Source organism: Dufourea novaeangliae, unplaced genomic scaffold (assembly GCF_001272555.1).
Source record: "Dufourea novaeangliae isolate 0120121106 unplaced genomic scaffold, ASM127255v1 scaffold221, whole genome shotgun sequence".
NCBI lineage: Eukaryota > Metazoa > Arthropoda > Insecta > Hymenoptera > Halictidae > Dufourea > Dufourea novaeangliae.
Genome location: NW_015374115.1, coordinates 1,875,177 through 1,888,632, shown reverse-complemented (window position 1 = coordinate 1,888,632; position 13,456 = coordinate 1,875,177). Strand labels below are relative to the sequence as shown.

The 13,456-nt window shown below is 41.8% G+C and overlaps 1 protein-coding gene across 1 annotated transcript in view; it reads left to right on the top strand.

Moving 5' to 3' along the window:
* Nucleotides 1-510: 510 nt before the first annotated feature.
* LOC107191053 (transcription factor SOX-2) overlaps nt 511-13,456 on the top strand; it is a gene marked incomplete at its 5' end in the record, with an annotated part of 37,478 nt that continues 24,532 nt past the window's right edge. The window contains 2 exons of the mRNA XM_015579999.1: nt 511-740; nt 5,618-5,883. Of these exons, the coding sequence (XP_015435485.1) occupies nt 511-740; nt 5,618-5,883 (496 nt within the window). The remainder of the gene's footprint in view (nt 741-5,617; nt 5,884-13,456) is intronic.

Below are 13,456 nucleotides of genomic sequence, written 5' to 3'. Positions count from 1 at the left end.
ACTAGGGGCCAAGAGGGAGACGACGTGAGCCAAGTAGAGAGGGAAGAACACGGAAAACGCAGGTCGGCTCGTTATCGACATCCTCGAGCGTCCGTCCAATCCCGTCCGTCAGCGATACCGCGTTTACCTCTATGTCCCCGCCCACAGGCGGCTCCAATTGGTCCGCGCCTGCCTCTTCCCACTTGGTTCCCAATAGGTGGGGGGTGCACTCCAGCTGAAGGGCGCCCGTGGGTCGGCTCCGGGCGGCAGGTCGTGCGTGCACATTCCCAAAACTATCGTCCGCGAAGGCACATTGAACGTCGCGACGTCCGTGTTTTTCGTTCCTCGTGCGTTGGTCGTTTATCATAACGGGCGACGATTCTCTAGTTTGCCGTGCGAATTCACCATTATTCGTTCTCGTTGTTGACGATCGAACCGACGAGATGCTGCGTCGTACACACGGTTCCGAGCATCACGCGATCGCCGATTGATCAACGGTAAGCAGCAGTGTCTGGTTGGAACGCACAGTGAATCGAGAACTCGTGTGGATTGGTCCGATATGACAGTGCAGTGAGACCCGACGGTTGTTGTTGGTTCATCGTTTTTACACGTACACGACGAAACGCGCGACGGTTTCGTCGGGTGGAGGAGGCTTTTGGTAGCTTGATTATCGAGGACCCCAGGTGTGAGACCCAGAGTCTCAACCACGGCAGCAAAATTGAGCTGGACTTGCACCAACGGGCCGCCGGCCACTTTATGAGGTGAGTTCGAGAGGATAATGTTTATCGCGTGCAGTGGCCATGTAGGGTCTTTATAATGGTTGTTGATTGATGGACGGAGTGTGTGGTTGTACAATTTACTGTTCTTTGTTTTTGAGATCGGGATTGTTGACTGTCCAATTTGAAAAGGTTATTGAAGGGTCTTGTATAGTGTGGAGGGATGATTGGGGCTAAGAGTGTGCTGTGTTTACAGGACATGTCCTGAGAACTAGCAAATACCACTAATATTAAATAGATAAATAGATAATCGTTTCGAAAATAAAGTCAAGGGCTCGCTTTAATGTTGTGTTTGGATACCTTGAAGAGATCTGGAAATATGTGGAACCCGGTTTTGATTATGTATCGAGTGATTGTATGTTAAATTGCTGAGAAAAGAACGTTTAACAGAGGGTATTGTTTCGTAGGCAGAGATATTTATACCTTGATGTTAGAGATAAATTTAACTTGGAGTAGCCATGGGTAGACAATTGTAGTTCATTTGTACATACAATTGAGACAAACAAAATAATTAAGTATATAATAGCCAATAAAGCAATATAGGCATTATTTAAAAAGTTGATAATGATCAGTGTTAATTACTTATTGTAAAAAAACCTTAAGGAAGGTAATTAATTTATTAAAAGTAAGTCCAAATTAGTAATAATATTTATGTGTAGAATATTGCTGCATTGGTATAAATTAGACGTAGGATTGATTCCAAAATTGGTTCCAAAAATGTTAGATAATCTATGGTTCCGTTAACATCGCAATTTTCAAGTGAATTTTCGACAACGTTTACGGTTCCATTACTCGAAAGATTGACTCCGTATAGAATATCAGCGACTGAATTCGCACTCGAGTTTATAAACATGATTGCTGAAGTGTTTATCAACACCGACGGTGACCCAGTTGCTAGGAACGGTCCTCAATACATGGATATGTTTCCTTATCACCGTTTACGGAAAACAAAATTCAAAATATACGTGAAAATCAGTGAACTAATATGAAATTAAATTTAAAATACTATTACGTATTTTCTAATACATTTTTGCATAAATACATAATAATTTGCCAGAGCCATTTTAGAGTTAATATTATGTTACAGTTATTTACTTTATGTTGTAACCATAAAAGGCAAACGGTACTTTTCAATCTGCAGGTGGCACCTTTCAAAATTAACCTGTATATCGTAATTACACTACCTGCAGACACAAAAGAATAGCAAACTGCCGTCCTAAGTAAGCAAACAGGATATTAAGGATTATAGAAAGTGATACTCTTGAGAATAAGAGTTGCTAAATGTCCCTTTTACTATTTATTGCGGTGCTAAACCGGGTTTCCCTTCTATTGTCTAAGTGTTTCGATGTCTTTATATATTAGTTGCTTGACTTCTCACACTCAAATGTATCCGATTTAAAAATTAATTTCTTTTTACGAGGTCCAAAATATTCCTTAACATCTTGTTGAAATTGTCACTTCATTCGTTTAATGTAATCAATTTTTAACAGTTACAAAAATTAGGAATGTATTTTTTATCTTCGTATTTATGCACATAAATCCTGTAAACTAAGAATTTTTCAGAAAACTAAGTAACGTAATTCTTATATTTTTAATGTAACGAAATTCATATTTACTATCAGAAGTGCAGTTCTATTTACTACTTATGCTTAAAGAATATTTTACAAAATGTTTAACCCATTCATGATACTATTTTTCACCGATTCCTTAAAATTTATCTAGTATTCTCATCGAACTCTCTCTGTTATAGAAATTACAAACGCACAATTGACATCCTTCTGTCAATTCCTTAAACATGCTATTTAAAGATCGAATCATCGTTACAAATTGCAATCATCACAACCATCCAAATTTTTCTCGAAAAATTGATTTCTCCTCATCAAGCCCAATTAATATCTTAACCTTCTGAATTACAATCTCTGCCAAATATTTATACTTCAAACTACATGGGTGCTTTACAAAAGCCTGCCGAGTTCCCCCATTAATGAACCTAAACCACCAAAAGGAGAATTAACACTGTATCCACCAGTGAAACTCCCTTTCTCTTCATCGCATCTAATTAATTTCCTAATTCCCCAAAATACACCTCCATTTCCACCTCACACAAGAACCATATCAAACTTTTCCTTCGCATGCAAAGAGGAAGAATTCATTAATACTTTCCAATCAATCTCATACAGCACAATTCATCCCCGTGTCACCACACGCATCACCGCCCCTGAAATCGCTCAGAAACCATTCTCGAGTACCTTTAAAAATCCTTGGAAACCCGTCGTCGATATACAACTACTGACCGTCGCAAATAGAGATTCCCTCGTGGAGAGCAATAAATTGCTGCGTGCAGGCTCGTGGGTCGTTCGAGACCGGGACCTAAACATTCAATTAGCACTTCCTAATCCCCCGTCGCTCGTTGTCAACAGCCATTACTTCCAGCATCTTCTCTCTCTCCCCGCGGAGCCACCCCCTGCGAGAGCACCCTTAGCCTCTCTATCTCTCTCTTCAGCAAGCAACTTCCAGGGCTGGTTTCCAACTTCCCCCTTTCTCCCTATCGCGCCCCCATACGACCTCTCGCTAACCAACGTATCTATTAATCCGGGTCTGAATGACACTCGAGGGTGGCCCCGGGTCGGAGGGTGGGCTTCCTAACCCTACAAAATCGTAACTACCGCCCCCGGGTTAACTCCCTCAACCACTACAGGTTTTTTTTTTCTTCTCTTCTTTCTTAATGAACGCTCAAGGAGATCCGCGTGTAATTGTATTAGTTCGAGAGCAGGGAGGGAGAATGAGATGGAGAGATCGTAGGAGATGAAGGAGGAAAAGGAACACACTAGGGGTTTTAGAGGGGTGAAATCTCTGAGAAGGAGGGTGACATTTAGGGTAAAAAGACGGAGAAGAGAGAGAGAGAGAGAGGCACAACGCGCGGCGAGATTGGTTAATGGCTTTGATACTGGGAAAGGATAAGATTAATTTGCTTGTGAATCAAAGAGGAAACGAATAAGCAATTACTCGGGACCGTGAGGAGAGTGGCGCTGGCACGAGTGCCCTCGCTCGGTTCTTCGGCGTGTCGGATATGGCGCACAATTAAAGGCTCCAATAGGCCTGGAATGCGTGGGTTTTTGTGGAAATCACGATGACAGGGTGAAATTTGGTCTGCGGTGATGCGTTTCGATGGGGGTGTAAGTGGTTTTCTTTTGGATGGGGTGTTTAGTTGTAAAGTAACTTGTTTTCGTGGGAGTTTTGTTATACAGGGTGTAACAAAAGTGTTGTAGGTCCCTGAAATGGGTCACTTGTGAGGTGATATGGAACAAGTTTTTCCTTAGCAAGAATGTTAGCCGAGGCTTTGTTAACGAGATATTAACGAAAAACTTCGACCAATCAGAGCGCGAGTCTGCAGGCCGAGCTCTAATTTATCGAGGTTTTTCGTGTGGACTGGATAATTGCAAAGGGATGGTTCATCTTTTATTTGCAGAATGCTTGTTATGTGTATTAAATACCTGGAATAATTACTATAATCGAGTCGAAGGATTTATCCGCAAAACGAGGAATTAAGGGGAATATTTCACGGTTAATTTGTGTAGCGCGTGGAGCATTACGATATTGGATTTTCTGCTGAAAGATAAAATCATTTCAGTTGATGACCGTGTAGCTACAAGTTAATGAAAAATTACGTGTTTACCGAAGAGTTAATTTAATTTAGATAAACTTGAGTGAATTCGTGCAGCCTGGTAGGTTGCACTTCCGTTATCTTCGATAATTGTTAAAGGAGAATATTGAAGGAAGTCAGCTTTACAAATTTTACATTAAAAAAATGCCGTTACACTTATTTTACATCTCATTAAATATTTACATATATGCACGTTTTTTCAGTCTACACGATTCATTATGTTTTATTGCCGAAACAACCCTTCCATTGTATTTTCTATTAATCACAGTAAATCACGAATTAATTAATTATTAAAAAAGTCTCTACGAAATTTCCATGGTATTCTGGTTTTTAATTTCCTTAATTAATATAATCAAAATATATCGTAATCGATCATCAAACCTTTCAAAAAAGTTGCTAATCTAGAAGGATCTATCATACCTCGAACTACAATACAACATCTTTTATTATTAAGTCTTCCACACACAACGTTAATGCAAAAGCTTCATTATAACAACAATATTTACGATCTCGTTACAAACAACCCAAAAGAAACGCACTTATTACTCATCGGTAGACTGCAGGTGTTCATGCAAATATCAAATTCTATCGATTAATTGATCAAAAGTCACGCAAAGAAAAGTTAACCCTGTTAAAAGATACTCATAGGTTCAAAATAAAAAGTTTCTATTGCATAAATTCAACTCCAAACTATCGCACAAATGCATGAAAATCCGCAGCCTCCTAATCAGGATCCATCAACAACACCGGTCCCAAATCCCCCAAGACTCCCCCCTGTCATTAAAACCCACACTCCGTCCAATTCACCTCTAGCCTATCAACAAGATCAGTTACGCCTAATTCCAACACCCACCCCCATCACCAAGACAATCTCAATCTTCATCCCATCAGCGATCTCCAATGTCTATCTATCAGTACATCCAAACTCCGTTCAGAGACTAAATATCCAAGATAACGTCGACAAGATCGTAAATCAGAAGGGGACGAACGTTTATCTCCGACGATGTACTGTCGGTTCGTCGGACCCAGTGTCGAAACAATGGACACTCCATGATGCCCTCTGGGCATCCTTCCTCTCTCCTCTTCACTCCTCTCCACGGTCACTCGGACTCGAGGTCGTCGGTGACTGTTTTCACGTAGGCGTGTCCCATTAACGTGCCCGTTGGGGTTACTAATTGGTGGCTGCGTTTAATTACAGAGCCGGCGGCAACATGTGCGACGGCTCCTTCACGGAGACCCTGCGCGGTATGCAGGGCATGTCGGGCACGTCGCCGCCCGGTGGCGCGGGTGTCGGCCCCATGGGGGTTGGCCTCGGCAGCCCTCTCGGCCCAACCGCGAAGAAGACGCAGGTGGAGCACATCAAGAGGCCGATGAACGCGTTCATGGTCTGGTCCCGGCTACAGCGACGGAAGATCGCCCAGGAAAACCCGAAGATGCACAACAGCGAGATCTCCAAGAGGCTAGGTGAGAATCACATTTTTTATCATTTTCCCTAGGAGCACAAAAATATTGAAAAAATATTTTTTCAGCCACACTTTTTAATATGAAATAAATATTCGATGATCCAAATATTGTATATATGTACAGGAAATATACAGTACATGTTTACAATATTAAATACATATTTATTTTATATTGGGGAAAAAATATTTTTTTCGTAATATGAAATAAACATTGTATGTATATTTAAATATTAAAAAGAGATTGAATCTCTTTTTAATATTGGATGAATATGTACTCAATATTTTGTGCTACTAGGATTGTTACTATGTTGGATTCCGGGTTGTGGAATTGAGTGCAATACTTAATAAAAGAATCTTGAAGAGGTTTATTCCACCACGCGTAACAGAGGTGTAAGAATTTAAGTTATACGTTTCGGAGTTCTCAAGTCTCCGTCGGAACCAGAATTGCACCCTGTGTCTTTTCGGAAAGCTTATAAATAATAGTATTAGCATTTTGCATAAAAATCCGCAGTCTACTTATCACGATCCTTGCGACCGGGGCCTAATCTTCGATACGGCGGCTATAAATTTGTTCGTTCCTAGTGGAACGAATGTAAGTTATGTTATCAACCTGGACATCGATGTGCATATCTTTATGCTGATTTAGATCCTTCTGAATTGTTTCGTGGAAATTCCGGTTTGATCCATTAATCAATGACGTGATTATAACCGAAGCGTTTGATATTATTAACTGCATACCGGTGTCGAACGTGAATTCGAATTTTTCAACCGGGAACCCATCGATATCCAATAGGAGACGAAGACAACATTGTATTCTAGGGAAGCAACAAAAGCTTCGGCGACATGCATCATAAATCACACTTCGCAACGTACAAAAGGCTATTCAGTTCAAAAATATCTGTGTCACCATTACGGTAACAATTCATCGCTAAAAAAAGCAGCATCACCGTTGCTCTTCATCCCCCGAAAGCAATCACCGAGTACTGTCGCGTTCGCTAAACGGAACGGCGCGCAGTGGTTCAGAACGTTGTTCTAGGAGTTCAGAAGTTTAATTTCAGGTACTTGAATTTTATTCCAAATAAATCTCATTGTCTTTATCAAGTCCAATTTTCTCCTTGTCGGAACATTTGCATAATTTGTTTGCAGAACTTTTGCACGTGAATTCCAATAATGAAATGATTTTTCATCGGTGCCAATCAATTTGAATTATCAATTTTTGAACATTAACCTCGAATAGTGTGAATTGGGATTTTGGATTTTTCATTATTATGAACTTGATAAGAATAAAACCAAATTAAACTCGTGACACATTTTTTGGAATGAAATTTCCTTAAAAATTCAATGGTAAAAATTGCAAAAGTGAGAAATAACTTCTCAACCATAAAATTTCGAATTAATTAAAACGATGTCCAAAATGGTGTCCATCAGCTGCGACACACTCGCGTAAATGGCTAAGAAACGACTGCTTCGTTCTATTTATGACGTCTGCACCGATGATTAAGCATGCCAAAAAAATTTCAATCGAACAGCCAGCAGTAAAACAATCTAATAAGCTTATGTTCCATGGTCCGCCCTGTGTAGTACAATTTGTACTCTTAGAACATTGTTCTACCTCACGAAAAATCCCCCCAGAAACCGTTGTTCGAAGCTTGTCCGTCGAAACAACGAGTGGCTGAAAAAAGAATAAAAAGGGGAAGGTATGCGTGCGCCGGAAACAGAGCGTTAATCCCTTTTATCGTGATTCAAACGCCCGAATTTCGTTTCGAACTGCGTCCACGTTTCTCCCCGCGATTCCACCCCCTTTAAAAAATTCTTCGATTTACGCGTCGTCGACGGTTCGTCGCGCGCTCGAATTATTCGTTGCCAGCGACACAGACTACAGGCAGGGTTGGTGGTACACGTCGACGGGAAAAGAAAGAGGAAGATAAAGACGAACCAGAGGGAGTGGGGACGAAGGTATTCCGGTTGGTATTTCCGTTAAATACCCGGGAATCGACAAAGCCCGGTTTCCCGCGGGCCTCCCCCTCCTTTGGAAGCTTCTTTATCCGTCATTTTCTTCCTCGCCTCGGTTCTTCTACCCCCATTTTTCGTTCCCTCGGCGACGACGAATAAGGGAAGTGCCCGTTCCTCGGCAAAAATGATGCGCGCACGCTCGAACCCACCTCCCACCGTCGCGGGATTCCACCCTCGCTCTCTCTCTCTCTCTTCACTCTGTTCGCTTCCCTTCGACCCTCCTCCGATCCTCCCCCTCCAACCCCCTTTTCTCTTCTCCAGCTTGCACCCTTTGTCGAAGCGACACTTTTTCGTCGCTCTTTTACCGCCATATCCCTGGCACTGCGTACATTTTTTCCTGATATACAACCCCCACCCTCTACAACCACCACCTCCCCCTCTTCCCTCGCGATCTCCGTCCCTCTCTCTTTCCATCGTGGACGGCTTGTCGGAGCATTTGCAAATTTCATCCTGCAAATCCTTCTCCCAACCCCCACCACCCCCCTGTTACCGTCTTCCAACCGTGCTTCCGCGACCCACCCCGCGACAGCACCCTTGCTCGTTCCTTTTCCACGAGGTCCTCCCTCCACCCTACCCCCTCTGGACGACAAAAGATTCGAGGAACCGATGTACTCTCTGCCCGAGCACTCTCGACTCGCTCGCTGGAATCTCGCGCGGAATGCCGCGACGCGGCTGTTCCTTCGACTTTCTTCGGCGAGCCTTCCTTGCCCGCGGTTTCCGGGGAAAATGTTAACTCGTCAGACGGGTTCCGGTCAGGGGTGGAGCGCGGAGGGTGTGATATATTGTCGTGCAAATGGGACAGTTTAGTGGGAGAAATATGGTTTATGGAATTGTAGCTTCGTTGTTCTTTGGGGTGAAGGTTCTTTTTTTTATTAAGATTTTAGGTGGATGTACACGAGGGTTGTTTAAGGGTGAATGGGTCGGGGTATTTGTTCTGTATGCCGTGTGTATACTAGAGTATGGATACTACAGGTTTCTGTGTCTGCATTGTTGAAATATAATTTTTGTAATTTTTTTTAACGCTCGACACCGTGACGACCGATAACGCCACATGAAGAATTGAAATACAGTTTTTTTTTGTCAGGTTTGTATTGCTTGACACTGAGATGATCGATGAGCCCACACGAAGAATTGAAATACCGTTTTTATAGTTTCTGTACTACTTGACACTGTGATGAATAATGACGTGTGGTATCAGTCTTGTAAATGTCAATTGTAGTGGCCCGTAACGAGTCGTGTGAACGTCAAACTGTAACTTTTCAGTTATTCAAAGTTATTGAATTTTTTTTACGTACATAGCAAAAAACATGTTCTGTTAATTCTTCACACAAACAGCGACGGGTATTCGTATGTAAAACTAACCAGTTGTCATAGTGTTAATAAGGGATGGACCGTAAGTCGATAAGTGAACAGGTTTTCGAACTCAGAATCGATACATTCTATTAAACGTTCATAATGTTAATTTTTTTCTCAAGTTTGTGGAATACTTTTGATGATCCAGGTTGTTTTCTTTGAGCATTTGAATCGTTCAGTTATCGTATCGTTAGAGTACTTCAACACGGTTGCATACTATGTATACAGAAATCAATAAGAAATATATTTAGATGATCTTCTGGGGTAATCCGAATTTTTACTGCTAATCCAAATGCGTGTACAGTTTCACTTACGAGTAGTTACGCCAAGAACTCTGTACGAAGTAACTTACACTCAAGACCAACTATTTTGCCTTCTTATATCTACATAGTCCTGGAGCTATATGTATAGATATGAAACTTGTACAATTAGCATCAGAATTTGTATATTTTATATGTGTAGTATATATTAATACTTGTACAAATTTAACGAATTCATGTATGAATCGGGCTATATAGACCTGCGTTAGACATTTTTTTTTTCCGTACATTCTAGAGAGTATTTGCAACAGAAATCGTTTCCAGGAGCAATAAATTGTTCACTTTATAGCCGGCATGAAGTTTATGGAGTCCTAATAACAATAAAATTCTGCTGCAGAATCTTAGCGGGCAAGAAAACTGGCCAGCTTTCGCTCCAGGGTTGATATTTCCATTCGGAAATCGTTTCGAATCCAGCCTCGCGTTTCGTTTACTCAGACTTGACAAACATCAACTTTCAGTTGGTCGACTGTTCAGTTGGTCACGCGAACGCGTGAAAACTCGCGTGCGCTGGAATGACGGAAAAGTTTGCACTCTGTTGCAAACCCGTGAACGAGTGAACTACATAAACGGTACGCCAGCTAGAATTGCACTCGCCTACGCGTTAAATAATCGAGTAATTCGCGTATCTCGCTACTCGTGGCTTGCGTGTGTTCCTGTACTCGTCATTCATTGAACTAGAAAAGCTGTTCTTATATTTCAGCTGTTCTGAAATATTCAAGTTACTGGTGTCCCCCGAAATTTTTGCGTTTTATCGAGCTGTGTAGCTGCAAAAAATATATGGAATTCAAAACTGAAAGACACGCAGTGCAATTTTTAATGAATGTCTTAATTGGTAAAAAAAGTTCTTTGCTTATTTTGGCTATTGCAAAATAATGTATGATAATTAGAATTTGCATGAGCATTTACAATCCACAGATAATGAATTTTTTCGTCAAAGAAACAGAAGCTTGAAAATTCTAGATTTATCACAATACCATTTTTAAACCTCTGCTATTCCAATTTGGAATACAGATAATTAATTCCTCCTTCAAAGAAACAGAACGTTAAAAATTCTATATTTATCACAATACCTTTTTCAATCCTCTATTTCCAACTTGCACCAACCAAATTTGTTTTATTTACAATTTTCTTCGAAATACAGATAATTAATAGCTCCAAAGGAACGAAACTGAAAAAAATCTGATAGTCATCAGAATACCCATTTTAGATGTACCTACTGTAATTCTAATTTTCACCAACCAGATATCGTTTCTTTACAATCTTCCTACAAATATTAATTTTCATCTCTAGCCGAGAAGTTGCAATGACAATCCAAGCAAAGTGTTAACGTCAATAAAACGTCCCAACTATTTTTGATGCAAATTTTCTGTTTAACCCAACGAAATAAAGTTCGAGTGGACAAACATTCAGCGTAATTAGCTGCACGGGGTCTATAATTAACAGCTCAAACATGCCTCGACCGGTATCTCGCTAAGTAAACGCGTTCCTCGTCATCCAGGCAAACAATTCCGCGTGAAACGCGCTTAGCCAGCCTCGCCGAGACGGGCAGACGTGTGTCCCCCGGTGAAACGTCATTGATAGCCGGGTGTGTCCAGTGCCAATTTTACGACGTCGATTAGCAGATGACCGTTCCACGTTTATCTTTCTGCCGGGCAGTTCGACACGTTTCACGAGATCCTACACGCGCAAAACTGTACCGGAACCGAGATTGAGATTGCGTCGGGGACGGTTTGTCGAACGAAGAGAGAGAGAGAGAGAGAGAGAGAGAGATCGGTCCATTGGGAAATGGCCGAAGCTAATCCGGTTATTGAACGTTCCTACGCTCGTGTTCCTGCTCGAAAACTTCTCGATCCTCTATCCATTTCGTATCCTTTCTCTAGATGATTAAAGATCCTTCTTCTTTGGAGTTGAATCGATAAAAAAAGGGGTGGGTCCTCACCCTCTTCATTTGCATGCTACATAGTTTACATCGTAAATACAATTATTTACATAAAAATAAAACAACAATACAAATTATTTACATCAAAATAATACAAATCAAAAAAGTGATAACTGTCGTCCGCTACTGTCTAAAGTCACAATGAAGACCCATATACGGGGTTAGTTTCCAAATCCAAAAATGTAATCGATAGTTAAGACGACGACAGGGAAGAACAAGCTTCGGCTTTCGATATCAGGACTACGCCCTTTTAACGCGATAATTCGTGCACGGTCCCACCAGTTTTAAACCATCCAGAAAGTTCCCCCGACGATGAAGGGAAATCGAGTCGCTGGTGGAAAACGCAGGAAACGCTCCGAGTCCGGCTCGACTCCGGTGCTCGCCTCGAAGGGTTAAATAGGGTTGTCCTTCGTCGCGCAGGAGGATGAATGTTCCTCTTTCTCTCTCCTCCCCCATTCTCTCACTCCCTGGAAGCCCTCTATACGCTTCAACGTCGATGAGCGCGCAAAACCGACAAGTCGTTTCTTTAACGCACGCGAAAGAACTCTGAGAACGAAGAGAGAGAGAGAGAGAGAGAGAGAGAGAGGGAGAGAGGAGCTACGGGAACCGACAGAAATACTTCATTACGATGAAAGCTTTGCCTCCAACCTTCTCGAGTCTCCTCTTCCCTCCCCTTCCTATCTCCTCCCGCCTCCCCTCCCTCTGTCCTCCCAACCCCTCCCCTCCACAATCCTTGTTTCCGTGTTTGTACACACCGCGTACCTATCCGCTGCATCGACACACCACCTTTTCCTCTTTGTCGACTTTCTTTCCCCACCCTCCCTCTTTCTCCACACCCCTTACCTCTTTCCTTCGTTTCTCGACGTTCGTTTCGCTCAACGTCTCTCTTTCCCTCTCTGTGTGCACGCGTTTTCTTCCCTCTTTTTTTCTTTCTTTTTCTCGTCTTTCTTCCCTGTATTGTAAAAGTGCGTGGCGCGTTCTCCGTGCGTTTTTACCGGGCAACAATGAGCCCGGGTATTTTAGACGATGCGCGAGAAAAAGGAGAGAGGAAGGACGAATGGAGGGGAATTACCCGGGATCGATGCGGGGGGACGAATGGATCGTCGTTTCGTCTGGCTGTCCTCGCGGATGAGCTTCTGAGTAATTGAGTCCAGGGTGGAGGGTACGATAGTCGCGTGAACTGAATCGACGTGTTTTTCTTTTGGAGAACGCTGAGGTGGGATTTAGAGAATAGTTTCGTTGTGATGGTGGAGACGTTTTGCTTGGAGTAGGGGGTGGTTAACATGGTGATTAACAGTGGAATTACCGAATCCGTCAGAAGGACGTTTTACGATTTTTTGTTTTACGAGTAGGTGAAAGCATAAAGTGGTTTCGTTGCAATGTACGTTGAACTTTAATTTATTATATCGAATATTTAATTCGATTTTAGCTTAGACCAAGTTTAATGCAAGGAACAATAATGCAACAATTTATTGGAAATTGTACCAGTGTTAAAAAAGGACAGTGACGCGATCCCTAAATTGGTGTACGGAAATTGACCCCAACTCAGTTATTGTCAACAATAAATCCTCACCTATTCTTCACCTTGCAAATCATATCTTTCATTATCACATCACTAGACTGCAAATCTTATACATTTACATTATTTATAAACGCATAAAACACCACGAAACAAAAAGTTTACCTCAGACTAAAGAAGTCTTATATCACTCAACAACTGTTCAATAAATTCCTCTTTTACGTTCTCCAATCACATAATTATGCATTATTCTAAACAAGCCACAATAAATCCATCCTCCATTTCGATTCTCCCAAAATCGCTCGATAAAATTATGAACACGCATAAACATCCTCAGTCCACGATTCATTCACCAGCAACAAACACTGAAACACGTATTCACGTTATCAACATCTAGGCGCTCGTTGATTCCGTTCACAACCCGGTCCAC